We start from the raw sequence: 25,672 nt of genomic DNA on the forward strand, positions 1-25,672 counted from the left end.
ATCACTGAATTTCACTGAATTCATCAGTTCAGCAAAACTGCAATTTAAAGCCAAATCTTCATCCCATTCCAGCTCTCGGGGTCCATCTTAGGGCAGGATGGGTCACAAGCCATGTCTGATACATTCTTCACCTTCATTTGGGGTCAGATGGTGATTCCAGCTTTTCCTAACTGGGCTTCAGACATCCTGCTTTAGCACCCTTTGGGTGATCAATCCTTTGCATGGAAAGCTGAGATGGAAGGACTTTTTTTCCCCCATTTGTCCAGGAAGTGAGAGTAACAAAAATGCCTTTCATCACCTTCGTCATCCTCACTCTGGAGGAAAGAGCACTGCACATGCCGTGGGAAGGATGACCGACAGCTCGGCAAGAAGCTGTTAAGCCCTGCACTTGGGGGATGTTCAAGAAGTCACCCCTGGAGCAACGGAAAATCTACAGAGCGAGTGCCTATATAAATGTCTAGATAGAGATCTATAGGCTTCTGTGGCCAGAGCTGGAGTGAGTTAAACCAGAAGAGCACCTGGGGCTGCTCGTGTGTGCCAGGACTCTGGCAGTTCCATGGGACACAGGATGCACAGGGAGCACCTCCTTCTGCAGCATCCCTGGACCACAGAGATACCCAAGATCGGCCCGGTGAGGGCACAGGGCAGTGGAGAGGGCTCCTTGTCTTGGAAAAAGATGGGACATTTGGAAAGGGGAGATGTTTCCTTCCTGAGGGACAGTGTCATGGGAAGGAAGGAAGGAGGGAAGGAGGGAAGGAGGGAAGGAGGGAAGGAGGGAAGGAGGGAAGGAGGGAAGGAGGGAAGGAGGGAAGGAGGGAAGGAGGGAAGGAGGGAAGGAGGGAAGGAAGGAAGGAAGGAAGGAAGGAAGGAAGGAAGGAAGGAAGGAAGGAAGGAAGGAAGGAAGGAAGGAAGGAAGGAAGGAAGGAAGGAAGGAAGGAAGGAAGGAAGGAAGGAAGGAAGGAAGGAAGGAAGGAAGGAAGGAAGGAAGGAAGGAAGGAAGGAAGGAAGGAAGGAAGGAAGTTGTCACCTGTTGGATTTTGGACTGGGCTCAGGATAATGGGTGGAAACCAGTTCCCAGTGCTCTTGGACACATGTAGTAGTTTTACTTTCGCCTCCTTCCTGCACAGGTTTGGCTGCGTTCAGCCCCACACCCCTTTTCCTTCTCCTCCCCAGCACCTGGACATTCTCAGTGCATTCAGCTTCCTCCCGCCTCCCTGGGGCTGGGGAAAAGGACCAACCAGAGCCCACCCAGGGCTGCCAGCTGTCAGGAGATGGCAGAGAAGGATAATGGAATGTTCCCTATGGCTGGGAGGGGAATGTGTGGTGTAGAAACTGCCCCAGGTGGCAGAATCCCTCCAGACACCATGGCACATGGATAAAGGCACTTGCACTGGGTGAATAACCTCATCCCACAGCTCAGGATGCAGCAATTTCCTCTGGACTGCCAGAGGCTTCAGTGCTCTTCATCTGTGTCATAAAAATCGGATGTGAAGAGCAATTCTTACCCTCAGCATCCCAAGCAGTATCCTGAGGGGTTCATTTCCAGTGGACCCAGGTGGACCAGCCCAAGAATGGTGGGTGCTGAGTGGGCAGGGGCAGGGAGGCTGCTGGAAGATTGGAGGGGATGGGCATGGATGGAAATGGATTCCAGGTAGGGGATTTTAGGTGGCAGAGTCCACCCTGCAGCACACCCTGGCCCGGAGCGATGCCCATGGCTGTGGTGGCAGCAAGGGATGGAGACACCCAGGGGCAAAATCCCGGTGGGCAAATCCCGGTATTGGTCCCGGCTACGTGGGAGCGTATCTGGCGGCTAGTCCAAGCAGGAACGGGCTGGCCAAGAGCTGAGTCATCCCTCCAGCACGGAGGAGATCCCCCAGGGCCCCTCGTTTGCTGTTAAAAGGCAGTAGCAAGAGCAAGAGGCTGCGAAATGGCTCCGCCGAGAGCTCGGCTTCTTAGGCAGCCCCGGCCTCCGAGCAAGCGGGGATGCTGCGCTCGGAGCACGAAACCCGCAGACATCTGGAGCCTGTGGCTTGTTTCTCAACGGCTCCTTGGCCGTGTTTCTCCTCCGTTTCGGAGATAAAGGCGGCGAGGGTGACCCCGCGGAGCGGGAGCGCGGTGCTGGCCGCCCTCCAGCCAGCCCGGCCGGAGGAAACAGCGGCCCCGCTCTGTGCCGCCGCCAAAGCAAATAGAAATGGGGCGTTGAACAATGCTGGGCGCGAACCGGGGGGGCTCTGGCCGCCGGCGTCGCCGCTGCCGCCGGGCTCCTCCTCTCCAGCAGAGTTTCCACTGGCATCTCTGCCTCCTCTGCCCCCCGCCCAGATAAAACCCTCCTGTCGGGCAGCCTGAAGACTTCATCCAGTGCATCCCGCACACCTGAGCTGTGTGCAAGGACTTGCTGGGTGCTTGCTGAGGGAGGCAGGAGGGATGAAGGGTGAGGAACAGGACTTGCCCAGCTTCCAGCAGCCCTCCTGCTTACCGTGGGCTTGCTGGAAGGATTTGGCTTAGTCATCCATCCCTTTCCCTTGCTGGTAGGCTGAGCCACTGCTGAAAATATCCTGGAAGACTCCCAAGCAGCACAGAAGGCAAGAAAATGAGGAACACATGAAGGAAGGGAAGACGGGAAGGGATGGGATGGGAAGGAAAGAAGAGCAGGGCTGGGAGCTTGGCCACCCACCTCCCTGCTGGGGCCAGAGACAGAGCAGAGACACCCATCAGAGCCATCCTGGCAGTGCCTTTGGAGAGGGGCTGCACCCTTGCTGGGTGAGGGGGTGATGCTGATGGTCGGCGCTGGTGTCTGTGCCCAAAAGTGGCCTCGACAGGGTGGGGGACACTGCCCTTCCCACGGGTGCTTTCGGGGGGGCAAGCTCATAGGAAATTGCTCACCCTGAGAAAATGCATTCCCGGCAGCTCCACATCCTTTCGGTCTTAGGGAAGGGCTGGTGCCCTGACCTTTGTGCGGACAGGAGAAGCCCAGCGGCACCGGGCTGCTGGCCGCGGGGTTTGCGCCAGGCTTTTAGCACATTGGTTTTAGCGCTTGTCTTGAGTCCCGAGGCGTGAGCGTGGCTCCTCGCCGTGTCCGTGTCTGTGTCCAGCTGGGCAGGATCTGCACAGCTTCTGTCGGCTGCTGCCATCTCGTGTTGCTCCACAGATAAGTCTCCCACAGGGCTGCCCACCGGCCCTGCTGTGAGGTCGGGGTGGGTTGGCATCTCCCCGCTGTCCCCGGGTTTATGTCCTGCCCGCTCGGGGCTGAGCACGCCGGGATTCGGGGCGAGGGGCTGGGGGACACACGCTGGCCTCTTCCCCGCCACTGCCTCTTTGAGCCAGGGGCCGAAGCCATGTGAGCTGCAACCGGAGAGCTGCTCCGAGAAATTCCTTTCCCATGTGGTCAGCGCGGTGGGTGCGCAGAACCCAGCCGAAATACGGGGTGGGATGCTGGAAACGTCCTGAGTGTCACTAGGTGTCCCCTGGGATTTCCCATCTGTCCCAGCATCTCCGTGATGGCTGTGCTGGGTCCCCGTTGCCCCCGGACCGTGTACCCCAGCCCCGGTGCATCTCTCCTGCCTTCTCCCACCTGCCAGGGACAGAGTTGGGATACCGGGGGATACCTGGGCGGGGAGGATTGACACCCCACATTCCCTCTGAAGGTCCTAATTCCCCTCTCCTCTCTGCCCAGGTCTCTCCCGCAGCGCCAGCCTCTCGGAGAAGGAGCTGAAGGAGGCGAAGGCGCGGAGCCAGAGGATCGCGGCTCAGCTCACCACGGCGCCCGGCCCCAGCTCCAAGGGCGTCCTGCTGTTCCACCGGCGCAGGCAGCGCGTTGATGGGCTCACGGGGGCCGGGCATGGCGGGGGGCTGCCGCTGAGCCCCGCGCCCCAGCCTCGCCAAGGCGCCATGGAGGAGAGCCAGGGGCAGGGGATGAAGCCGGAGCCTGACCAGCCTGGCAATCCAGGAGAGGGGATGCTGGCAAACGCCGCCCCGTGCCAGGAGCTTCCTGCTGAAGCCCAGCAGGTCCCACTCAGCGTTTACCTGAAGGAGAACATGGCATCGGCCGCCACCAACGGCGTGCAGGAGCAGGCAGCCAGCGGGATGGAGAGAGGGGTGGAGGGGCTCGGAAATGCAGGAGCCCCTGCGGGGGCGAACACGGCGGCTCTTGTCCTGCCACAGAGCCCCGAGGAGGGGAAGAACGTCAAAGTGCCCAGTGAGGTGCCCGGTGAGGTGCCTAGCGAGGTGCCCAGCGCGCCAGTGGGGACAGCCACGGGTATGGCACCTCCAGCCGGGCAGCAGCAGAACGGGACACGGAGCCGGCAGTACTACGAGGTCCATCTCACCCTGGCCAAGCCCAAGCCTGTGAAGAACCGGACAGCCAGACCCTTCGGCACGCAGGCATCCCCCACCAGCGCCCAGCCGGCTGAGGAACCCCCTGCCCCCGAGCTGCCCCCACCACCAACCTATGCAGAGACCCTCAGCAGCCCCCCACCCCTCACCCGTGTCCGCTCCCCTCCTGCCTACTCGGCCCTGTACCCCACCCAGGAGCAGAAGATGCTGCCAGATCCCCTCCTGGCCTGCGGGGTGAGCGGACCAAACCCCTTGCCCAAGACAGGGATCCTGGAGGAGTCGGCTGCCCGGAGAGCCAGCAGAAAATCCATGTTCACCTTCTTGGAGAAGCCGAAGCTGAGCCCAAACCCCGACCTGCTGGACCTGGTTCAGAGTGCAGACAACAGGAAGAAGCAGAAGGAGCAGGGGGAGCCCAGTGCTGAGGATGAGCCCTTCGCCCTCGGGGCTGAAGCTGCAAACTTTGTCCCCAACAGCACAGCCAGGGGTGTGCAGCATCTCCCACCAGCTGAGGATGCTCCGGCATGGTCCTCCTGCCTCAAGTCTCCCACCATCCAGCCCAAGAAGAAGCCACAGCCCAGCCACATCCTCACTGAAGCAAGAGGGAAGGGGGCTGAGCTCTTTGCCCGCCGACAATCCAGGATGGAGAAGTTCATCATTGAGGCTCCCTCCCAGCCTGAGCTGCTGCGGTCCCCATCACCCACCATGTCCCTGCCTCCCTCCTGGAAGTATGACAACAATGCTTACCTGTCACCCATGGTCTCCAGACGCCCCTCCAAGAGTCCCTGCAGGCCCTCCAAAACCCCTCCTGCATCGCTGTATGGCAGCAACCTCATGGAGAACGAGGTGTCCCAGAAGGAGCTGGAGATCTCCAGGCACCAGCCTTACCAGCTCCAGTCTTCTCTCTTCATCCTCTCCCCATCCAAGGGGCCAGCAAGGTCCATGCCCCAGGAGGTGCCTCCACCCAGACCCTCTCTTCCCGACTCCTACTCCTATCCCCAGCAAGCCTCCTGCCCGACCTCTCCGTTGCCTCCTTCCCCGGTTTGGCATCCCCCCGTGGCGCCCAGCGCTGGCCAGACCACTGCCAGCCCGTTCCCCAGTGCTGCCGGGGCTCTGCCCCTGACTCACGACAGCCGTGCCAGCCCTGGAGCCCCGGCCGAGGCGCTGCTGGCCTCCCCGTGCCGCCTGCTGCCGCCCCGGGCAAAGGCTGGCTTCCAGGCACCCCGGCCCTCCTACTCCACCAGGAATGCCGGCATCGAGCCGCAGGTGTGGAAACCTTCTTTTTACTACAAGTAGTGGTGGCAGAGAGGAAAACACAGCGGTGCTAGGCTGAGTCCTACCTAACTAACTGCTCGTGGGAGTGCCAAAAGCCAAACCAACCACCAAAAAGAAAAAAAAAAAAAGCAAAAAAAAAAAAAAAAAGCGGGGTGGGGGTGCGGGAAGAAAAGAAAATAGAAAAAAGAAGTGGTTGTGAGGCTGCAGCGCTGGGACAGTGGGTGACAGGCGCTGCTGAGCCCTCAGTGCAACAGGAGCTGAGGAGTCCCGGGGAGGCAGCAGGAACTGGGTACAGAGCCTGCAGGATTCCCAAAGAGTCAGCAGGAGCCTGCCTGTCCCACAGGGCTGTTCTTGCTCTTCTCTCACCTGGAAACTGTACGGAGCATCGCACCTCTGGCTCCCTCCTTTCCTCACCTCCGGCTTTTCCAGCTCTCAGAGCTCCACCTGCTCCTTCACATCCCCTCTGTCCTGGGCTCTTCTCAGCTTCCTACCAAAGCAAACCTGGAGGGGACACACTGCCTTTCTGCCTCACTGTGCCTGCTCCTGGCTCTTCTGTTGCTCCTTCAGGATCTGTCCTTGTTTGCTTCCTCACTGTGGAGGAAGAACTGCATCCCTCGGGGAATGGCAGAGTCCAGTGGCACTTGGGCCCAGGGTCCCTGCAGGGTCCCTGTCCCCACCTGGGCTCAGTGCTGGAGCTGGGGTGGGCAGTGCTGTGTGGCACAGCTGGAAGCAAGGGATGTGCTGGGATGAGGAGGGTGCCAAGGGCAGGGCTGCTGGGTGGTGCTCAGCCCAAGGCTTGTCATCCAGCTGTGCCTCTGCCCATGCCCTCTCACCACTTTCCCCATGGTGCCAAGTTGCCTTTTGACTGTGCTTTACTTCTCCTGCATTTTTCTTTTTCCCCTCTTTCTGAATACACTCTCTGCGCTGTCACACCTGGCTCTTCTCTTTCCTGCCGTCTGGGGTGCAGTGCTGGGTGATGGATCCTGGGGCAGTGCAAGGGGGGCTCCGAGCATCCCCCAGAGGGAGGCTTTAGGAAGCTGCAGGTAATGCAGGTATGTCCTGGGACATATTCTGGGCAAGGATGATTAACGGTAGGCTCAGCCTGCTCCCATCTCCTTGATGGGCGAGGGGGTGTAGGGTCAAATGCGTTTTGGGGACCCCTTGCAGGGGTGCAATGCATGAGGAGACATCCACAGCTCCTGTGGGGCTGTGCCAGCATGAATCTTACCTTGGCACCCTCCTGCCACTGTACCCCTGCTCTGTCCCTTCGTCCCCCCGAGTGGGGGGTCACTAACCCGCTCTCTGTCCCCCTCCAGGACAGGCGGTCGTCCCTCCCTGCATCGCCCACCTGGACGCCCCGGCTGGCGCGGCGCCCGGGCAGCCTGGACGGCTGGGCCAGCCCAGCCTCGGTGCCCGAGCTGGATGAGGGACCCCCCACGTCCCCTCCGTGGAGCGAGAGGTCGCTGTCCCCGCTGCGGCAGGACGCGGACCCCCGGGCCAGCCGGCAGATGCAAGCGCGGCTCGCCAGGAACATCATCAACGCTGCCCGCAGGAAGAGCTCCTCTCCCAAAGCCGGGGGGCTGGAGAGCTCCCGGCCCTTCACCCCCATCTCTGCCGGGCCCCCCAGCCTGCCCCAGTCGCCCCGGCTGGGGCCAAGAGCGCCGGCACTGCAGGCTGCCAGCAGCGTGCTGGGGAGCCTGGGCAGCCCCTCGCCCACTCACAAAAGCCCCCTGCGATCGCCCCGGGCAGGCAGCCCCCAGTTCTGTGCCTCCCCCGGCATGCCCCGAGCCGCCTGGGCAGAGGGCCGTCGGCTCCTGCTGCCATCCAGCGCGTCTTCCTGCCCCGTGGCCAGGCTGTCCCCCAGCCCCAAGAGCCCCCTGCCATCCCCCGTGGTGGGTGGGCGGTCCCCGGCCAAGCGTTGCACCTCCCGGTCCCCGACGGACTCGGACGTCTCCCTCGACTCCGAAGACTCGGGGACCAAGAGCCCGGGAATCCACAGCTTCAACCTCTGTCCCCGGGGCTGGAGCAGCAGCCTGCGGCTGAAGACGGGGGGTCTGCCCTCAGGGGCTCCCTGCACCTCCTAGACAAGCCAGCCCCTGCCAAAAAACCCTCTCCCTCGACAGGTCAGCCCGGGTGACGCTCACCCCCCACCGGGAACACACCAACCCCCGGGGCTGAGGTCCCCAAAAAACAGTGTCCCTTCGGAGTTGCCACGACCCCTGTGTGTGCCAGAGGGGTCAGGTGCCTCCTGCCCGCCCGCCATCCCATGGCCCCGCTCTATTTTTACCACGCTAACCTTTCGGGGCAGGACTGCGTGGTCAGCAGGCAGGAGCAGGCAGAGTGGGGGAGCCGGCCCCCCCACGGCCCCTCCCTCGGCAGGTCCTGCCTGCCAGCCAGCCCCATCCCGCACAGCCAGGATGGGATGGGCTTGGTGGTCCCCGTGAGCCCTGGTCCCCAGCTCCCAGGTGTTATCCCGGGGAGTCACTGCAGCTCTGCTTCCCTGGGGGGACACATCTGCTGTGGGTGGGCTGCATCGACTGGATGCCATGACCAGGCTCTCCCAGCGTCTCTCAGCCTCTAGACTTGGCTGGTGTCAATTAAAACTAGATTTTGGAGAGGAAAATTTAATTTTTAGTTCCAGCCCCCCAGTTCTTCAATGCCTTTTTTTTTTTAACTTTTGATTCCTTCTCAAAGAAATTCTCCCAAATCCTTCTTTCCCTAGGGACCAAAAAGAGCCAAAGTTATTTATTGCCATGTTCAGGGGACTGTTTACAGGTGCCCTCTCCCCCTGCCCAGACCAAGAGAGAAGCCCCATCTTGTACTTGTCACTGTCCCCATACCCAAGTTCACCACATCCCCATCCCCACTCCAGCGGGATGGAGGCACACACAGGAACCAATGGATGCTGTGACAGCCAGGGCAGGTGGGGAACTGTAGGATCTGAAGGAAATGGTAGAAGTTGCAGAGGATTTGAAGGAGGTGTTGGCACAGAAGGGGATTCTGAGAATGTCAGTGTCCCCACACCTGGGGGCCAGCACTGAAAAGAGGTTGTGTTTGGGCTGCCAGGGCTCTAGCATATTCCCCTTCACGGAGCCTGCCAGCCCTTCCCTTTCCCCAGGACATGCTGTTGAAACGAGCCCATCCCTAATCCCTGGAGCACCTCCACACTGCAGCTGCCCCTCCTGGAACACAGCCCCCCATTCCTCCAGGACACATCTCCCACCCTTGCTCCAGCAGCCACCACAGCCTGCCTTCACCACACCGCTGTATACCCAGTTCAGAAATAAACTGCCATTATTCCACCCAGGCTGGCTCTGATCTGTCCCCGAGGTGGCCTGGGCACACATGGCACACGGCCACCTCCTGCTGCTGCTACATGTCCCCAGGGGTTGGCCCTGCTCCATGCCAAGTGACAGCGTCTGCATCCATGCTGGGTTGGTGGCGTCCTGGTCCCCAAGGGTCAGAGCCCTGCTCCATGCCAGAATTATGGCATCCTCATCCCTGTGAGTCAGACCTGTTCCATGCTGGGGTGATGGCATGCCTGTCCCCAAGGGTCACAGCCCTGCTCCGCCCCCTTTCTCAGCCAGAAATAACTTCTGTCCCGTGGCTGGACCTTGGCATCTGGGCTGGAGCCCAGGACGGGTTGGGGCGAGCAGCAGGAGCCCAAGGGTGCCGTGAAGGGCCAGCAAAGGCCACCGAGTGCTGGTGGCTGCAGCTTGGCTTCGGCCTCATCCCCAGCACAGCAGGAGAACCATCTTCAGTTCCCCAGAAGCATCTGAGGTATCCCCTGGCCAGGTAGGGAAGGTGAGGTCCCATGTGGGGGTCAGCAGGTGGGTGGCTGCATGGGGCTTGGGGATCTCCTTGGAAAAGGGGACACCACCACTGTGGGGGTCAGAGTACAGTTTCCCTGACGTGGGGCAGAGGGAAGGATGGGGCGCAGGTCCCTGGCTCGTTGTGTGGATGGTCAGTGCTGAGCTCAGAGCTGGCAGGGAGCTGTGTGCCAGGCACCCCAGCCCCACGGGAACCCCAGCACTGCAGGGCCCTTAGGGGAAGCTGCTCTGCATCAGCCTGAGCTGAGGGGTGCCAGATGCACCAAACAGGGTAGATCAGCACTTGGGGAGCTGAGAGTCCCGGCAGCACAGGAGGGCTCTGCTGCAGGTGGGCAGCGCAGGGGGCTCAGATTGGAGCTGGTTTCCAGCCGCCTCTCCACAATGGAGCAACCAAGCCGAGTGGTGCCATGACCCTTCTTGCTGCTGGCTGGGCTCACCAGCTCCCTGCAGGTTCAGGGCTGCAGCCCCTGCACCCTCAGAGCCAGCAGCTGAAAATAGCTCTGCTAAGGCGGACGTGCTGGGGGGGCAGTAGCCAGGGCCCCCACTCGGCCGGCACCTGCTGCTCCAAGAGAGCTTAGGGCACAAGGACAACAGCTCACTGTGGGCAAAGACAGAGGCAAGGACAGTTTCTGCCCTAAAGAAAGGCAGAGAGGAAGAAGGACAGGCAGGGGCTGAGGGGCAGTGTGATTTGAACATTCCCTGTCTGTTGAAGGGGACAGAGAGTGGTGCAAGGAGATGTTTAGGGATGATGCTGAACAGGAGAGATGCTTGGGGATGATGCTGAACAGGAGAGATGCTCAGCTGAATCCTAGCATCTCTCTGGGGCATGCCTGAGGCTGACATGTTCCCATGTTTGGTGTCACTCCTGGAGTGCCTTTCTCTTCCAGCCAGACAGGATCCATCCCCCTCCCACAGAGCTGCCCCAGGAGCACTGCAGCAAGTGATGGCCATCATGAGACCGGGCCCTGAAGATGGTAAGGGGGTGCAGGTGCCACCAGTCCTAGGGCAGTACTGCCTTCCCTGCCTAGGGGCCAGACCCAGCTCTGGTTGAGGCCACTTGCCCTGTTTTTGCTGGAATAGTCCATGCAAAGAGTGGGAGAGGCTGCTTGAACCTCTGGATCTCCCTGACAATTCCTCACACAGAGGAACTGCCAGTCCCTGACGTGGCCAAATGGCCCAGCCATGAAACGGAGATCCCAACGAGGGCATACACGGTCTGTGCTGCCTTAGGGGTCTCCAGCACTGCAGCATCCTCAGCTGTAGCTGTGCTCTCCCAGCCTCCCCAGAGCCCCAGCTGGACCTGGGGAAGAAGATGAGCACAACACATGACCTGATGATCGAGGAGCTGTCCCTGCCCAACAACCGCGGCTCCCGGCTCTTCCAGCAACGCCAGAAGCGGGTGCAGCGCTTCGTCCTTGAGCATCCCAGTGGCTCCAGGCAGGTGGGTCTGGGGACAGCCCTTCCCTGGCTCTTGCAGCCTTTCCAGGGAAGGAATTCCTGGTGGGGTCAGTGGTCTCTCCGCAGGGCAGCCATGGTTGGCTGACTGCTATGCAGAGGTGAAGGGAGAAGAGAGATGTCCTGGTGGGCTGGCATGGAGATGGAAAAACATGGGATTCAATATCCACCAAAGAGGAGGGGGAGGGTGCTGATCCCCCTCTGCACCCACTCACTGTCTCCTGCAGCTCCCAGGGCAAGGGGCAGGTGGCTCACACCACGCTGGGAAAGGTGATCCAGAAGGAACAGTGAATGAACAGATGGTGAGTAGATGGAGGAAGCTCTGAGGTGCTTTGAACCAGCCCCTGAGTCCCAAATGGGGCAGGGAGAGCTCCCCCTGTGCCTGTTATCCCTCCCCTCCACAGTCAGGTGAGAATGCTGGGGGCCAGGAGAATTATCACTCTGAGCTCCACGTAGCAGCATCACCCCAAGGTGGCCCCCCAGAAGTACCCAAGAAGTCAGAGAAGGTCTTGCACATGAGCAAAGTCCTGAACCCCAGTGCCCTGGCCCCAGGTAAGTCAATGCTTCCTGCACCTGAACCCAACCCTGCTGTGATCTCAGCAACATGGGGCTGGAGGCAGTGAGCTGCTGCTTGCTCAGGGGTCTGCCCAGCCCTCCTCCAGAGATTTTATGTGTACAAATGTGTGAGTACACATATACATATATATATTTATATATGTATGTATGTATGTGTGTTATAGGTACTCATTCCTGCCCCAGTAACAGGTCATGGCCATGCAGAGGCTGGGCTGTTCCCAGCCCCCTGCCTCAGCCTGGCTCTGGCCCCAGCAGCCCACACTGCCTCTCTCCTGCACAGGGTACTCGAGCCCCCTCAAAGAAATCCCCCACGAGAAGTTCAACATCACCGCCATCCCCAAGGGCTACCGGTCCCCATGGCAGGAGCTCTTTGGTGACAAGGACAATGCCATGTATGGCAAGAACCCACCACCCATGAGACCCCCTGCATGGGACTTCAGGAGCTTCAACAGGTAACAGGGGCAGACACCACCAGCCACGACAGCCCTTGGCCAAGCCCTTCAGCCTTGAGGAGCACCCACCATCCTGCCAGGGAAACGCAACCATTCATGCCCTCTTTATACCCCAGAGGGGCACAGCAAGTGCTCAGGATGCTCTTTTCCTACTCAGGAGCTCCTCTGTGGCTCCCTGCAGAGGTGCCTGCTTCCAGCAGCTCTCACCAGGATCTCCTCTCAGCTCCATTACTGGGCTCGCACAGCCTTAAGCAGCTTGATCTCACTGGGTAACCTCAGGGATGAAATTTGGGAGGACCAATTCTTACAAACATAGCCCTGGAGTAGGGATCACTCCTGTTCCCAGCTGGGTCAGCTCTGGGCTGTGTGGAGGAATGACACAGTGCCAAGTCTCTTTCCTAATTTCCTTAAGGTATTCAAGCAGCTGCTGGAAGCAGTAGGGGTATAAGGTTAATCTTCCCACAGAGTGCTAAGAGGTCACCAGATTCCTTCCAAACACCTGCTTGAGCCCAAAGCCTCCAGGCCAGGGGGTTTCTGGTGGCTCAGCCTGGCAAGCTCCATGCCCTGTGGCTGCTTCTGATGGAGCACAGCTGGTGCCTCCTCACACCTCCAAATTACACTGGGGTCAAGGGTGGGACCCTGGAGCAAAGACTGCCAAGACAGATCTCCTTTCTGGAAAGGTGCTTGGTGGGGATCCAGGAGATGGAGATCTGCTGGTAGCAAAGCATCAGCAAAGCACCAGCAGCCCATGGCAGAATAATGAGAACTGAACTTTTAAGCTGAACATCATCCCAGGGAATCAGCAAAAGGAGTCCTGTCTGTATTCTTTCCTGAAAACCTCTGGCATGAGGATGGAATTACATTGGCTTTGGTGGCCTGGCTGAAAGTCATCTTCCAGTAGGCAAGTTCCCACTGGAGTTTCCCCCAGGACACAGCACTGCTCCCCAGCAGACCATGTGCCAACAGCAGCAGCTCCCCTGTGCCCACCCCAGGGCTGGATTTGAGGCACGGGGGACACGACTGCTGTGCTTTCAGCACTTGGCAGAAGGGGCTGTGGGGGACCACAACCCCTCCTTGTGGGAAAAGCCATCATAGAGGGCAGAGATGAGCCTGGCCACAACTGTCCCTTTGCTGTTCTCCTCCCCCTCAGCCCTGGGGCTTTGCCATGTGGCTCTCCTTGAGGAGTTAGAGCCAAGGAGGTGCTGCAGGGGGAGAACTATGGGCTGCTGCAGACACTTGGCTCTTTTCTTTCAACATTTAGCCATGTTTCTGCCTCAGGATTTATTTATGGACAGGGACTGAAGCAAGGGCATGTTTCTGAATAATACTCTACCCTGTACCATTTCTCCCCTCTCACACACTGCCTTTCTATTTAAAGTCTTCAACTGTAATTTAATACAGATGGATGCTAATTTAACTCCAAGCCTCTTGCCACCTCCTCTAATTCTTCAGTGAGGCAGGAAGATTCAGAAAGCCAATCTGCTTTTAACTGGGCTTTTCACGATCTTCATGCTTTTAAATCACTTCTCAGTTCAAATACCAAGCACAGAAAAACAAACTTTTTGGAACAAACTGGCTATCAAAAAGTCAGTGGTCTTACCTAAGGCTAGCTGAATCCTAGCACAACTCCCATGGGTCACAGAGCAAGGGCAAGCCCACCATCTCCACAGTAACTGCATTAAAGCAGGCTCATTTATCCCCAATTTTGAATATTTAGACTGTGATGCAAAAACCTGGACCACCTTGCTAAGGTGTGCTGCCTTGAGAGTGAAAACCAAGCTTTGACAAAGACTCTCTTTTCCCAAAAGAAAGTTCCTAGAACAAACTTCTCTCATTTGCCTTTCCCCCTCTTATTTCTCCTCTGTTGCAAAACAGTGCCACGTTATTCATGTTCGAGCTGTGCTTCCCAAAGCAAACATTCCCAGTTTTGCCTCACTGATAGCTCAGCCCCTATGTGCTGCTCCAAAACCAACATTCTTGGCTTTTTGGGGGCTGGCACACTCTTCCCCAGTCCCTTTCCACATTTCTCCAGAAAGAGATGACAGCTCTTGCTCCCACACTGCTCCTCCTGTTAGTCATTGTTCAGGAGGAGCCGTCCCAAAAGGCAGGATGGAGCCAGGGCCAATAGAGCTGCATGTGCTGGTGAGATCCTGAGCAGCGTCAGCCTCAGCCCTCTGCAGGACACAGGAGCTGCAGATGAGGCACTCTCAAGACCAGAGGTTTGTCATTGTCACTGGTCTCTGAATCTAAGCCCTTCCACGTGCAGAACACTTCCACCAACACCCAGGCATCAAACCCCACTCTCCAGGCTTGCCAAAGCTTGAGCTGAGGTGGGCTCTGTACCACAGAACCACCTCCCTGGGCTGGTAGGGCTCTAACAGTGTCCTGGGGAGGAAGAGGAGGGTTAGGCAATGCAACAGGCATTGCTACATTGTGCTGGACTCAGTAAATCCAGACTTGTTTTTTCTAACACCTTCACAACAGCTTCTCCTTGGGACTAAGTGTGCTTCTCCTTGTGCTGCAGGACTCCAGCCCCGTTTGACAGGGCGTTGGTTGGTGAGCTGTTCTCTTTGCCCACCGTAGAGCTGGATAACCTGAGTGTGCTGGAGGTGATTTCCCACAGGCCCAACTTCAACAGGGTGGCCCAAGGCTGGGTGCGGATCTTGCCAGAGAGTGAAGAGCTGTAGGACGTGTGCTCCCTTCCCCATGGCCATGGATGGTTCCCTCACTGGACTCGGACACACTCACAGGGGAGGGGAGGGGAGGGAGGGCAGGTATCCTTTCTGGAAGCTCAGCTGGTGGGCTTGGGCTGTCATCTTCGAGTGGGGTTTGAATGAGCTCAAGTGCAGGACCATTCTGAATTCCCCTTGCAGTCAGTGCCAAGCCAACAAGCCAAATCCTCACTGTTAATCCAGCAGATCCCGGCAAGCTCCCATACAAAACATCCCATACAGCCTGTCCTCTTCCCTGCTTCATGGAAAACAGCAGCACCACCAGCTGCAACACACCAAGCTGCCTCACTGCATCCTCACTGGCACGCGAGACCTGCTCGGACAGCTGGTGCTTTTGCAGAGAAACTCCATCTTCAGGACAACTCTGCATCTGTCATTCCAGTCAGGATGCAGAGAGGGGGTGATAATGGAAGAGCAGGAGCAAAACAAGTTACTTGAGGCATTGGCATGTTTAAAGCAGCTACCTTGAGCTTGGCTGGACAACAAAAACAAATGAAGGAGTGGGAATCTACCTGTTTTCCAACAAACCACAGCCACAATAGAGGAGAGAGGAATGCTGGGAGTTGGAAACTTGTGCTCTGTTTTCCAGAACCTTCCTACTGTTTTTTGCATGTCTTGCTTGAACATCTAATCTAGGCTCTTTGAGTGACTTATGACAGATTTGCTTCATGTAGTTGGTCAGTGATCAGGCCCTACCTGGACCGGTGGCCCTGCAGAACCACACCAGTGTGAGGATGCTGCCGGGGTGTTCTGGTAACTTCAACACCAGCAGGAAGGAAAAGCAGCACGGCTGTGCCTCCAGAGCAAGCACAGGCTTCCCTGGGAACGTGAAAATCAGCAATGAGGATCCAACTACACCAGCATTTCCAGCAGTGACACGCAGTGGGACATGCAGCTAACAACAGCCTACAGTCACTGAATACCTGGGGAACCCCATTCACAAAAACCTCTGACTCAACACAGGCTTCCTTCAATTGCTTTGGTCAGGTTCTTAATGTTACCCTTTCTTATACTCCCAAAAGCACCAGGATAAAAGTTCCTTTTTCCGCCACTGTGGTTAAATGGGGAAAGTAAATGTTGTGGTAAAAATGCAGTTAGCAGCTCCCTCATTTGTGAAGTTTGTAACGCTGTGCAGAGGAAACCCCACGCAGGGATTCTGCTGCCACAACATATCATTCAGGTGGGAAGCTTTCATTACTCTGTTTCCCACAGAAGCAAGGAGGGGGCAAGCAAACAGAAAGAAAAATGGTTTGTTCCTTAGAAACAATAAATCTATGATGCTTAACTGCTGCCCTGTTCCAATTCCATTTCTCTCCTCTTTGTCCAGCATCTGCAGAACCTAGGCACCCTGGGTAACTGGCTGGAAATAATAAACAAATTGGGATGATGTGAAGCCTCCTGCATGCCAAATCTATTACACCACTCATAGGTCCTGGCTACTGTGGGCCAGAGCAGTGGCAAATGCCACAGCCCTCTCCCATCCACCAGCAGGCTCTGCTGTCCAACACCACCCGGGGTGAGCTCTCCCCTGAGAAAAGCAGAATTACCCACACCCAAAGCCCAGCTCTTTCTCCAGAGGAAGCCAGCCTGTGGTGCCACGAGTGCTGCACCTCCTCTGATGGGACCCAGTGGCACTGTACAGGACTGCACATGAAACTAAAAGTGGATGTGCATGTCCTTGCCCATGTAGGATCTTGGCTGTGGCAGCAGTCACATAAAAATTAGACCAAGTCCTCAGACATTGTGCTCCAGGAAGCTGGGTCAAAGCTTGGTGTTGAAAAACTCAAATATTTTAATGTACTTTTTAACAAACAAGCAAATGAACTTCAGAACAGGCCCCATCCTGTTATGAAGATGTCCACAGATCCCTTGCATGAAAGCAGCTAATATGGAGATAAACCTAAAATCCTCCAGCCACATGTACACAGACCTCACTCAGCTGCAGGCTCCAGGCAGGATGCACTTGCTCCAAGGTCACCGCTACACTAGGAGCACAGAAAGAAAAATTTCACATCTTATCAAAGCAAGATGAAGTGGGACCCATGTCACATTAAGGGGATGCTGTTTCACAGGCCTTGGGAGAGCCCCAAATCTTGCAGCTGCAATCACATTGTGCCCTGCCCTGCAGCTGTAGGCAGCACAAACCAAGGCTCTGGGGCAGAGGGGGCTGTCATCTGGCTAAATCAGCAACTGCTGACCTGTCACTCCACATCAGGCCCACACTGCCTGGGGGCTGCTCGCTTGACCCAGAACTTGTCTTGCTCAGGATGTGCAGGATTAGAAGTGATGCACTTTAAAAAGGCTTTGTTTTCTTGTCTTTTTTTAATCAAGAAGTCAGGAAAAAGGAGGGAGGAAAATTCTGTGTAGTCATAAGGCCAAGCCATGCATTTGGCAGGTCTGATGAACTCGTTTTTCAACTCTTATTCAGTCCTGGTTTAATACCTCATTAGAATAATACATCATTAGTTACCTGACAGAAAAAAGTCTCTGGTTACATTTTAACAGTCCATAACATTCCAACTGAGGATATCAAAAGGGCTTGAACAGGGTTTGGTTTTGTTTTTCCAGAAGTTTATTTCAAAAGTGTGCCAATGGGATACATAGATAGCACTGTAATTCTGGTACCCCAGACCCACAGACCCCTGACAGCTCTTCTGTCTGTCCCCCAGCCACCCCCCACACTAATAGAAAGACTTGGGACGTATCAAGAACCCGATTATAAGTGAAGACACGGAGCTGAGCTTGCCCTGTGGCTGCAAGCAGGGAATAAGGCGTTTCTAGCTCACCCACAGCTCAACATATGGTACTACCATGGTAACTAGAAAACAACATTTAGTTCAAGGATGAGGGTGGCAGGACGTGCTAGGGGCTGCTGTGCTTTCCTGCGTGGGCACCCATCCTCTGGGGATCCTGGGATGGGTAGTGGATGGGGCCTGGGGCTCTCATGAAGGGAGGTGGGGGCCCCATAGCATGGAACATGTGTGGTCCAAAACCTGCAGAAATAAAAGTTGGCAGCTTCAGGCAAAGTAACAGAAAACCTGATGTGTATGTACTGCTGCTTCAAAGTACTAACACCACAGCTGGCTGACAGCTGTGCTTCACAAATGTGCACATATCCCATCTCTCCAAACTCCTGCCCCTCCTTTCAGTGTAACTAGGGCCAACCCCTACCCAACACACATCCTTAAAATAAAAGCTGGTGGGGGGACTGGACAGGTGTCTGTAATACCCATCTAAATCTTTTCTACTCAACCACAGAGCAGAGCAAGTACATCTATGAGAATCCAAAACTGCATTAAAAAAATAAAGCATCTCTGGAGAGATATATAGAGCCAAGGACATGCCAACATTCAACCATCTGCAAAATTACCCTTTGAAGTTCAGGTTAATGTGGCATTTACACAGGCAGCAAAAGCACTGAGCAGGTCTCAGTACCAGTAACAGTGATCTCCAACATACCTGGGAATTTGCAAGCAAATACCAACCACAACAGGCAGCTCAGTTTAATTAAACTGTGCTGATAGCTCAGTTTAGATCATCTGTTTACACTGTGTGATCAGGGATGAGGGAAATCAACCCAGGGCATGCATCAGTACTGCAGCATGGCCTGGCAAGGAGGAAGAGACGTCTAACATTGAATTTCACACCCCCACTTGAGGAGGAAACACAGGTACCTGGAGGCGGCGGTGGAGCGATGCCAGGAGGAGGTGGCAGGGCAATGTTCACCACGGCTGAAGGGCCACTTGGAGGTAGATTGAAGTAATTTGCAGAAGCCTCCTCTTCTGCAGCTGGAGGAGGGGGGAGGGCTGCATAAAAAGTATATATGGTTATGAAAATCTCTCAAGCAAGACAAGCAGAGGTGTCTGCCTTCAGAGATGGAGCACAACCCACACTTTCACAAAGGCAAACTGTTGCTACTATTTCATGTATGAACTGGAATGAGAAGCAGAACTGCCCTGAAACCCCAGTCACCAATTTCCTCCATCTGAAACCAGCTTTGCTTTGTCCATCATACAACACTCAGTGGCCTAAGAAAACATTAAAAACGTGGGTTGCCAGTATCTGTGATCTAAGTAAGTTGAATTCAGCTTTAATTTTTCATTCATCACATAAAGAACTCTCTTTTCATCAAGGATCTGTTTCTGGACAAAGCTCATCTCCTATCCAGCTGGATCTGCTGCAAACCTACGGTAACTGCTCTGGGCTCACCACTGCCTCTACCATCCTGAACTGTAACTGCTCCTGGAAGTTTAACAGCAGTCTCACTCATGGAGTGGGTCAGCACTAAGTGTTTCAGAGATGAACACAACTCCCTTACCTCCAGGAAGTCCTGGAACTGGCTCCAGCTTTATCCCCGATTCTGTAGTGCCTTCCTTGTCCTTTTCTTTTCCTCTTGCTGCCTGGGACCTGAAAAACAGATAAAAGTTGGAGAACAAGGATGAGAAAAACAGGATAAGGAGAGATTTACACCACAGTGGCTTCACATTATCTATTCCAGATCCATTTCTTCAGGCCAAAGATGAAAAACTCACAGAACATCAGACAGCTGGTACCAAGTTTGCAAACAGTGTTTACAGGAGATGGACTAGGAGCAAAGTTACCAAAACTCATCCATAATCCTCAACCAAGAAATCCCTTATGTTACTTGTGTCATCTCCAAGCCAGATCCCACTGTAAAAAGAAAACCAAAATGCAAGAGGACCCCAACTATTCACCAAACAAGTATCTACTTCTGCATAATACCCAATCCTGCTGATCAAGACAGTAAACTGAGAGAACTTGCAAATCCTCCAGGCTTCCTCCCCCCACACTCACCTTCCCCATTTGACGTTGAGCCTGCGGCCGTTGACAATGAGTTTGTTGAAGGATTTCTCAGCAGCCACCTCTGCAGCCTGCCTGGTGGCAAACTGGATGAAAGCACATTGCTGCCTCTGCACCACCGTTATCGTCCGGATCTCCCCAAACTGGTAGAAGTGATTTCTGTATGGGACAAAAAAAAAATTATTATGATACCCCACTCCTCCTAGTCACAGGGTATAGGGCAGGTGAAATAGGCATGCTCAGAAACTTTCTCTTCTCCATTCGCAGTTCAAACTAATCATTAGAAATCAATAATCAATCAGTTAATTTGCTCTCCGTGCAATTATGGAGCAATAAAAGCTCTGCAGCAGCTTCTCTCAGTAGCTAGCTAGAGGATACAGGAACTCCTTGTAAAAAGGGTTATACAGTATCTCCAACAGCTCAAAGGGATGACTCATCTTTAAAGAGATAAATTTTAATCCAAACATTTGAAATGTGCCTGCTTGTTCTCCAACAAGCTGGCACTCCTCTGCACTTGCCCACCAACCAGTTCCCCATTAAAAAAAACTGAAAGCCAGATTTATTTTTGCTCCTCACTTGAAGAGCCATTATCAAAGTGTCATACAAAAAGGCAAGGGGAATACAAATTCAGCAACACACCTGAGATCTGATTCAGTGATGGTATCTCCAAGGCCTCCAACGTACAGTGTAGTAATAGTCTTGTCTTCAGGAGGATCTAGACGAGGCATGGTTGATGCTCGTTTCAGAAGTTTGTCAGCCACAGGATCATTAATTCCATAGTAACGATCTTTGATGTTCTGGTCAGCCAGAGGATCATCTGGATCTGTAGGTTTCTCATGTCTAAGGTTCAGCAAACAAAGCATTTTATAGCATCAGGGATGACTGAATGGATTAAAATTACTGTAGCTGCCAGTTCCCATTCTCAAACCCTCAGGTCAATTATATCCTTAACCCTGTCCACATAAACATGCCAAAATGGAACAAAGTCCTGAAAACTTCAACTGCAGCCAGGGCTGCGTCAAGTTCTGAATGAATGGTGCTTCTGACAGCTCAACACTCAGCACTACAAAACACAAGAGCTGCGTTTGAAACAGCCTCTTGTTCAAATACAAAGATCTCTGCTTGAGGGGACTGACGCCACAAAGGGGAAAAATTGACTACACATGAGAAGAGCTGCAGTCACTGCCTTGGCAAAGGACACAGCCAACTTCTCACAAACCAAATGGCCACCACAGAGATTCATTTGCTGGCACTGGATGCAAGTTTTGCCCTGACCCAAATCACTGTAGCGTCTCCTGCCCACTGCAGCATCTCCAAGGGAAGCTGCATCTGACCTTGGTGAACAGATGGATTGTCCAAGCTGTGTCTGTACCTGTAGGGACACTCCTCTCCTCTCTTGCACTCTCCTTTTACCCAGAAGGAACAGATGTGAGGACGGTTGCGTTTGTAGTATGGAGTGGTTCGGGCCAGCTTCAACAGCATGTCACTGGTAGAAGTAGCTTTTCCTAGTGCACCAACTGGTCTAGTGCCATCAGAATTGGCTATCTAAAAGCACACAGAACACAAATAATTATGTGTATATCAGCACTGAACACTAATGCACAGAATCAGAGCAAGCAAGATGTTTTAAGAGAAGCTAGGTCATTGCTGCCCTTTCCTCCCCCCACACAGCCACCCAAAAAGCATGGTCATGGCTGGCTACACTTACCTCTCGCTCCATGTTCTGGGTGTAGTATTCTTTGTTGACATCAGATTTAGGCATTTCATCCTTAAGGGAGAGTCCTGCATCCCGGACTTGGATAGGCAAACCTAAAATGAAACAAAAAACACCAACCAATCCATATGAATAATAAGCTGAAAGAGCGATTTCTGGAACCGGCAGTGACCAGAGGTAAATCATCTGCTGCTCAGGGAAACAACTGTGCCCTTGAACCTCTGAAGAGACACGACCACCAAGACCCGTTCTTCTCAAAGACTGTCCGGTGACAATTACATGCACACATTTAAAGTGATTTCATCAGCTCCCACTTCAGAGGGCAGCTCCCTGTCTTGGACCAGGTTTTTGGGTACACACCATATTCCAGGTCGAGCAGGCAGGTCTGACAGACATTCTTCAGCTTGCTGCAGGTCTGGCACACTTCTGTCTTCTTGAAGCGCATCCGCACCCCGGGGCACCAGCGGAACACCGTGAAGGGCCTGGCACAAATCTGGGACACAAAGGTGGCACTTGGTTCACTCTGCACAGAGCTGCCATTCTGCTTCTTGCATGAAAACAATCTCCAGAGTCATCCAGCTTCGACAAACTATAAATACAACTCCTCTGTCCTAAAGCTAAGACTCAGAGCTCAGGAAATATTTGTTTCTCTTTGGGGTTTTACTTTGACAGGAAGACGTTTTAGGGAAGTTGTTTTTTTTTTTTTGTTGCTGCTTTTCTTTTTATTTATTGCAATAACCCAAGTGCAGATCTACTCAAAGATATATAAATTCTCTTTGACTCCAGGTGATGTCAGTGTGGAGCTTCTAGAGATGAATTACAATGATGGGTACATCAGGCACCAGCACAGCAGCAACCTGGAAGAGGTTATGACAGCTTTGGTGCAGAAGAGTGATGCTCCCTCTTATCTCATGGAATAAGGCATTTGCTTCCTCTGCATGTACACTTCGAGTACACAATACAATCTCAATACGTACAGACTCCAAATTATACCTTTTCTCTACCTCAGATGAAAACTGATAAAAGGGTAAAAATCTCCTTTAATTTCCCTCAGTCCAGGCAACACTGAGTATTTCTTGCTCTTGGAAATAATTGTGGCTTATTTCTTGGGAAGCCAACACAAATCACCAAATAGCATGAATAACACACATAGTAAAACCCAAACTCCAGGTATTTTGCACTTCTCAATAAAAAAACAAACTCACCCAAGAAAACATGGATAATTCTAAATCCTGCAATAACTTCGCATTACAGTACAACAGTATTTGCAAAACCTCATTCTGATAAACACAAAGATTTGTTTACACAGACGCAGGATTTGCTCAATAATTTTACTATTTTAGGACCAACTGACTCTGTCTAACAAGCACAGTAGACTGACCTAAAAATTTATGTATTTACATTAAAATTTTAAGTTAACCCAGATAAGTACTCTTCTGAAGGTGACAGGTTTTTAATCATTAAAATGGATTGTTCCTAGATCTGCACTGATTTTGAAAATCTTTCTTCAAGACACACAAACATACCTTGCATTCTTTTCCATATTTTTCTTTGGTCTGAAATATAAAAGAAACCATTAAATATCACAAATTCAACGTAAAACATGAAACATATAATTGATGTGGTAACACAGTAGGTTTTTTCATAATTATGCTGCATTTAGACTCACTCATCCCTAAGTATTTGGCTTACACCTTGGAAAGTCAACAGGACAAAAATATAAATCCTAAATACTCTCAATACACTTTTGGTTTAGAAACTTTCATTGAAAACAGAGTACTTTAAGTCCCACCTCCTGTACTGATGAAAGGTGAGAATGAAAAGGAGCATTAACAGCTCTTTTTAAGGAGAGATGATGTTACATTAAATAACCCATGGAAACAAACAGGTTCAGAAATATCCCCTGTAGTAGCATTAGGGTTATGTTTCATAAGAACAACCCAATCTCTCTCAGCAAACTTTGTGGAGCACGAATGTGAAGGAGATAATGTCAATGTAGGTCATGGGCAACCAGGCCAGGCAGAGAAAAGCAACAGAACATGTACTGACTCACCCTGCACAGAGCAAACCAAGGAAAACAAACAGGAACTTAAAACTACCTTCGTAAGTCACCTTTAACTTAATTTTAGAGGTGCATGTTTGTCACATTTTAGAAACTGCGCTAATTAGAATTTGAGCAGCTCACAGCTGTCCATGTTGGAGCTTGCCAACACTAAAATTTCATTTTCTACTATTTCCTGCACTCCAGACACTGGGCTGGGTCATCTTCTCTCCTTTGTGATTGATTTGTTCTTAATTCACACCCCTAACTGTGATATTACACACCAACAACAGCTGGAACCAGATCCCGCTGCGCAGACCCAGCTGTTCAGGAGCATGTGCTCACTTCAGCACCTCCTCCTGTAGCCAGCCCTATTTCAGTCCCCAAACCCACAGCTTTAGGGCCACCACAGAGAGAGGGGAGGACTGCAGGGTCCAAGAGGCACATACCATCCGAATATAGGGATTTTCTCCAAGACACGTCTGGCAAAGGATAGGGAAGTCCTGAATCGAGCAAGAAGAAAATTGGGAATTTGTCACAAGCTCTGCCATCACAACAGCATTCAAATCACACTCTGAAAAATGATCTAGATTAACTCATCAGATGATTAAAAGATGCAAATGGATTCAGAGACACCGGGAGAGCTGCAAGCCACGACCCAGGCCCAAATTACTATAGAATCATACTGTGGTCGCTATTGTATCTTGGAGTAAAACTTAAAATAACCAAATAAAAAGCGTATTCTTGAGATCTGAACCTGTCAGCGCCTGGACTGCAGCAGGTGACATCGCCCCCGTTATGCCCCAGCAGCGATCGTCTGCACTGGGCCCACTCGGGAGAGGCTTCAGCTGGAAGGGACGCGGCCAGGGGCACACGAGGGGCCCAGCTCGGCCCCGCAGCTGCCACAGCCCCTGCACCGCGGCGCGGGAGGGAGCGGCGGGGCAGCTCGCTCCCTTCGCGCCGAAAGGAGAGCCGGGGAAGCGCGGCAGAGCCCTCCCGGGCGGCTCAGCCGCAGGTGGCGGGTCCCCAGAGAAGGTCCCAGCCCCGGGGCCGCCTCCCCGCTCTCCGCTCGCCTCGCCGCCCCGCACGCTCCCGCGGCGGAGCAGGGCCCCGCCGGCCCAGGCCCGCTCTTCCCGGCTGTCCCGGCCCCTCGCGGCCGCCCCGCTCACCGCATCCTCCCAGTTCTGCCGGTTGTAGGTGTTGGAGCCCAGCGATGTGGACATGGCGGCTCCGCTCCGCTGCCGGCAGGCGGCGGCCGGAAGTGACGCCACTTCCACCAGCGCGGTGACGGAAAAGGCGGGCTGAGGGGGCGGTGACGTCACAGCGCCGCGGCGGCAGGGGGCGCTCCAGGCACAGCTCCACGGGCGAGACCATGGGAAACGAGGCGGGGGGGGAGCGCGGGGACGACACCATTGGGAAAAGACGGGGGAGCTCCGCCTTCTGTTTTGTTTAAATAATGATTATTTCGGAATGAGAGCCAGCGCAAAGAATCCGAGAGCCACGTGTGGTTTATTGAAGGTCACTACACGACGTCAAGCATAAGGCAACAGGCGCCTGTCGCGGAGCAGGGGCAGAGGCAGGGACACGCCGATACCTTTCCTATCGCCTACGGCAGCTGCAGGGAGGGGAGAACAGCTCGCCCAGCTCATCGGAGCGACACAGCCCAGTGCACCTTTTGTTTGTAGTGAGAAGGGCGCAGGTCACCTTGCCTGCAGCAAACCCCAGCCCCAGGCACAGCTCTAGGCCTGGGTCCTGGGAGGGTTTTCTGTGGTGGCGAGTGCAGCAGCTGTTTTGGCTACTGAACAGGAGAATCTGCGGCCAGAGGTGAAGTGCTTTGTTATCTGGACAGGGAAAGCTGCAGCAGGCACTAGCACTACACATTAACTACTAACTACAAGTCTCAAACTCATGCTGTACATCTGTGTGTCACCTACACAGAGCTGTAAACGTGATGCCTCACTGCTTTGAGACCCGCTGCAGGACCAGGGCTGTGAGCTGTGAGCCCCTCCAGCACACCACAGCGGGTTCCTTGCACTAGGGGAGATGTTTTGGGGTGCTGCACCACCCCCCCAGAGAGCAGGCAGCCTAATCCTGCCCCTCCATGCAGAGGATTTGCAGATGCAGGCTGGCAGAGCCATGGCACAAGCATCATGACAAGGCCATGGCTGGCTGGTATCCAAGCCTTTCCCAGCACAGCAGCGTGTCAAAGCCCCTCAGAAATGTTTAACAAAGGTCAACGGCTGAAGTGGGAGTGCTCTGCAGGAAGAGCCATCTCACCTGCCTGCACCAGCCATGCACTTCTTGGTAATCCTGTCTCCTGGATACACAGCTCTTATCACCCATTTTAGCTTGGACTGCAGCCAAATTATACCCTGGGTAAATGACCTTCTGGTACAGTGTGTGTAGTTAACATATAATGAGTTTCCACCTTTACACCTCCCTCCTAC

At 54.1% G+C, this 25,672-nt stretch overlaps 3 protein-coding genes across 4 annotated transcripts in view; 2 read left to right on the forward strand and 1 right to left on the reverse strand.

The window, feature by feature from the left end:
• SYNPO (synaptopodin) overlaps window positions 1-10,730 on the forward strand; it is a 23,752-nt gene extending 13,022 nt beyond the window's left edge. For both annotated transcript variants that reach the window (XM_068205938.1, XM_068205937.1), the window contains exons 3-6: window positions 3,674-5,595; window positions 6,921-9,399; window positions 10,326-10,408; window positions 10,712-10,730. In XM_068205938.1, coding sequence (XP_068062039.1) covers window positions 3,674-5,595; window positions 6,921-7,688 — 2,690 coding nt within the window. In that variant the 3' untranslated portion in view covers window positions 7,689-9,399; window positions 10,326-10,408; window positions 10,712-10,730. The remainder of the gene's footprint in view (window positions 1-3,673; window positions 5,596-6,920; window positions 9,400-10,325; window positions 10,409-10,711) is intronic.
• MYOZ3 (myozenin 3) lies at window positions 10,378-15,939 on the forward strand. The gene is made up of 6 exons (XM_068206306.1): window positions 10,378-10,408; window positions 10,721-10,875; window positions 11,117-11,191; window positions 11,294-11,441; window positions 11,746-11,917; window positions 14,442-15,939. Exons 1-6 carry the CDS (start codon window positions 10,378-10,380, stop codon window positions 14,602-14,604), a joined length of 744 nt encoding a protein of 247 aa, XP_068062407.1. The 3' UTR covers window positions 14,605-15,939.
• A 1,013-nt stretch (window positions 15,940-16,952) lies between these two features.
• On the reverse strand, window positions 16,953-24,532 carry RBM22 (RNA binding motif protein 22). Its single transcript, XM_068205960.1, has 11 exons — window positions 24,395-24,532; window positions 23,675-23,728; window positions 22,711-22,740; window positions 21,545-21,677; window positions 21,179-21,279; window positions 20,843-21,015; window positions 20,110-20,310; window positions 19,465-19,629; window positions 18,968-19,056; window positions 18,324-18,455; window positions 16,953-17,642 (listed from the first exon to the last, which is right to left on the reverse strand). The coding sequence occupies exons 1-11, from the start codon at window positions 24,446-24,448 to the stop codon at window positions 17,512-17,514; spliced, it is 1,263 nt and encodes a 420-aa protein (XP_068062061.1). The 5' UTR covers window positions 24,449-24,532; the 3' UTR covers window positions 16,953-17,511.
• Between the last annotated feature and the right edge of the window lie 1,140 nt (window positions 24,533-25,672).

Source organism: Anomalospiza imberbis, chromosome 15 (assembly GCF_031753505.1).
Source record: "Anomalospiza imberbis isolate Cuckoo-Finch-1a 21T00152 chromosome 15, ASM3175350v1, whole genome shotgun sequence".
Classification (NCBI taxonomy): Eukaryota; Metazoa; Chordata; class Aves; order Passeriformes; family Viduidae; genus Anomalospiza; species Anomalospiza imberbis.

What these genes read in the sequence shown, in the direction of transcription:
- RBM22 (XM_068205960.1), bottom strand. Translation starts at nt 24,448, where the DNA reads ATGTCCACATCGCTGGGCTCCAACACCTACAACCGGCAGAACTGGGAG. An exon ending in AAAATCCCTATATTCGGATG is followed by an intron (nt 22,741 to 23,674) that starts GTATGTGCCTCT and finishes TTTATATTTCAG; the next exon opens with ACCAAAGAAAAATATGGAAA. An exon ending in CCCAGAACATGGAGCGAGAG is followed by an intron (nt 21,016 to 21,178) that starts GTAAGTGTAGCC and finishes GTGTGCTTTTAG; the next exon opens with ATAGCCAATTCTGATGGCAC.
- MYOZ3 (XM_068206306.1), top strand. Translation starts at nt 10,378, where the DNA reads ATGGCCATCATGAGACCGGGCCCTGAAGATG. An exon ending in ATCCCAGTGGCTCCAGGCAG is followed by an intron (nt 10,876 to 11,116) that starts GTGGGTCTGGGG and finishes TGTCTCCTGCAG; the next exon opens with CTCCCAGGGCAAGGGGCAGG. An exon ending in CCCCAGTGCCCTGGCCCCAG is followed by an intron (nt 11,442 to 11,745) that starts GTAAGTCAATGC and finishes TCTCCTGCACAG; the next exon opens with GGTACTCGAGCCCCCTCAAA.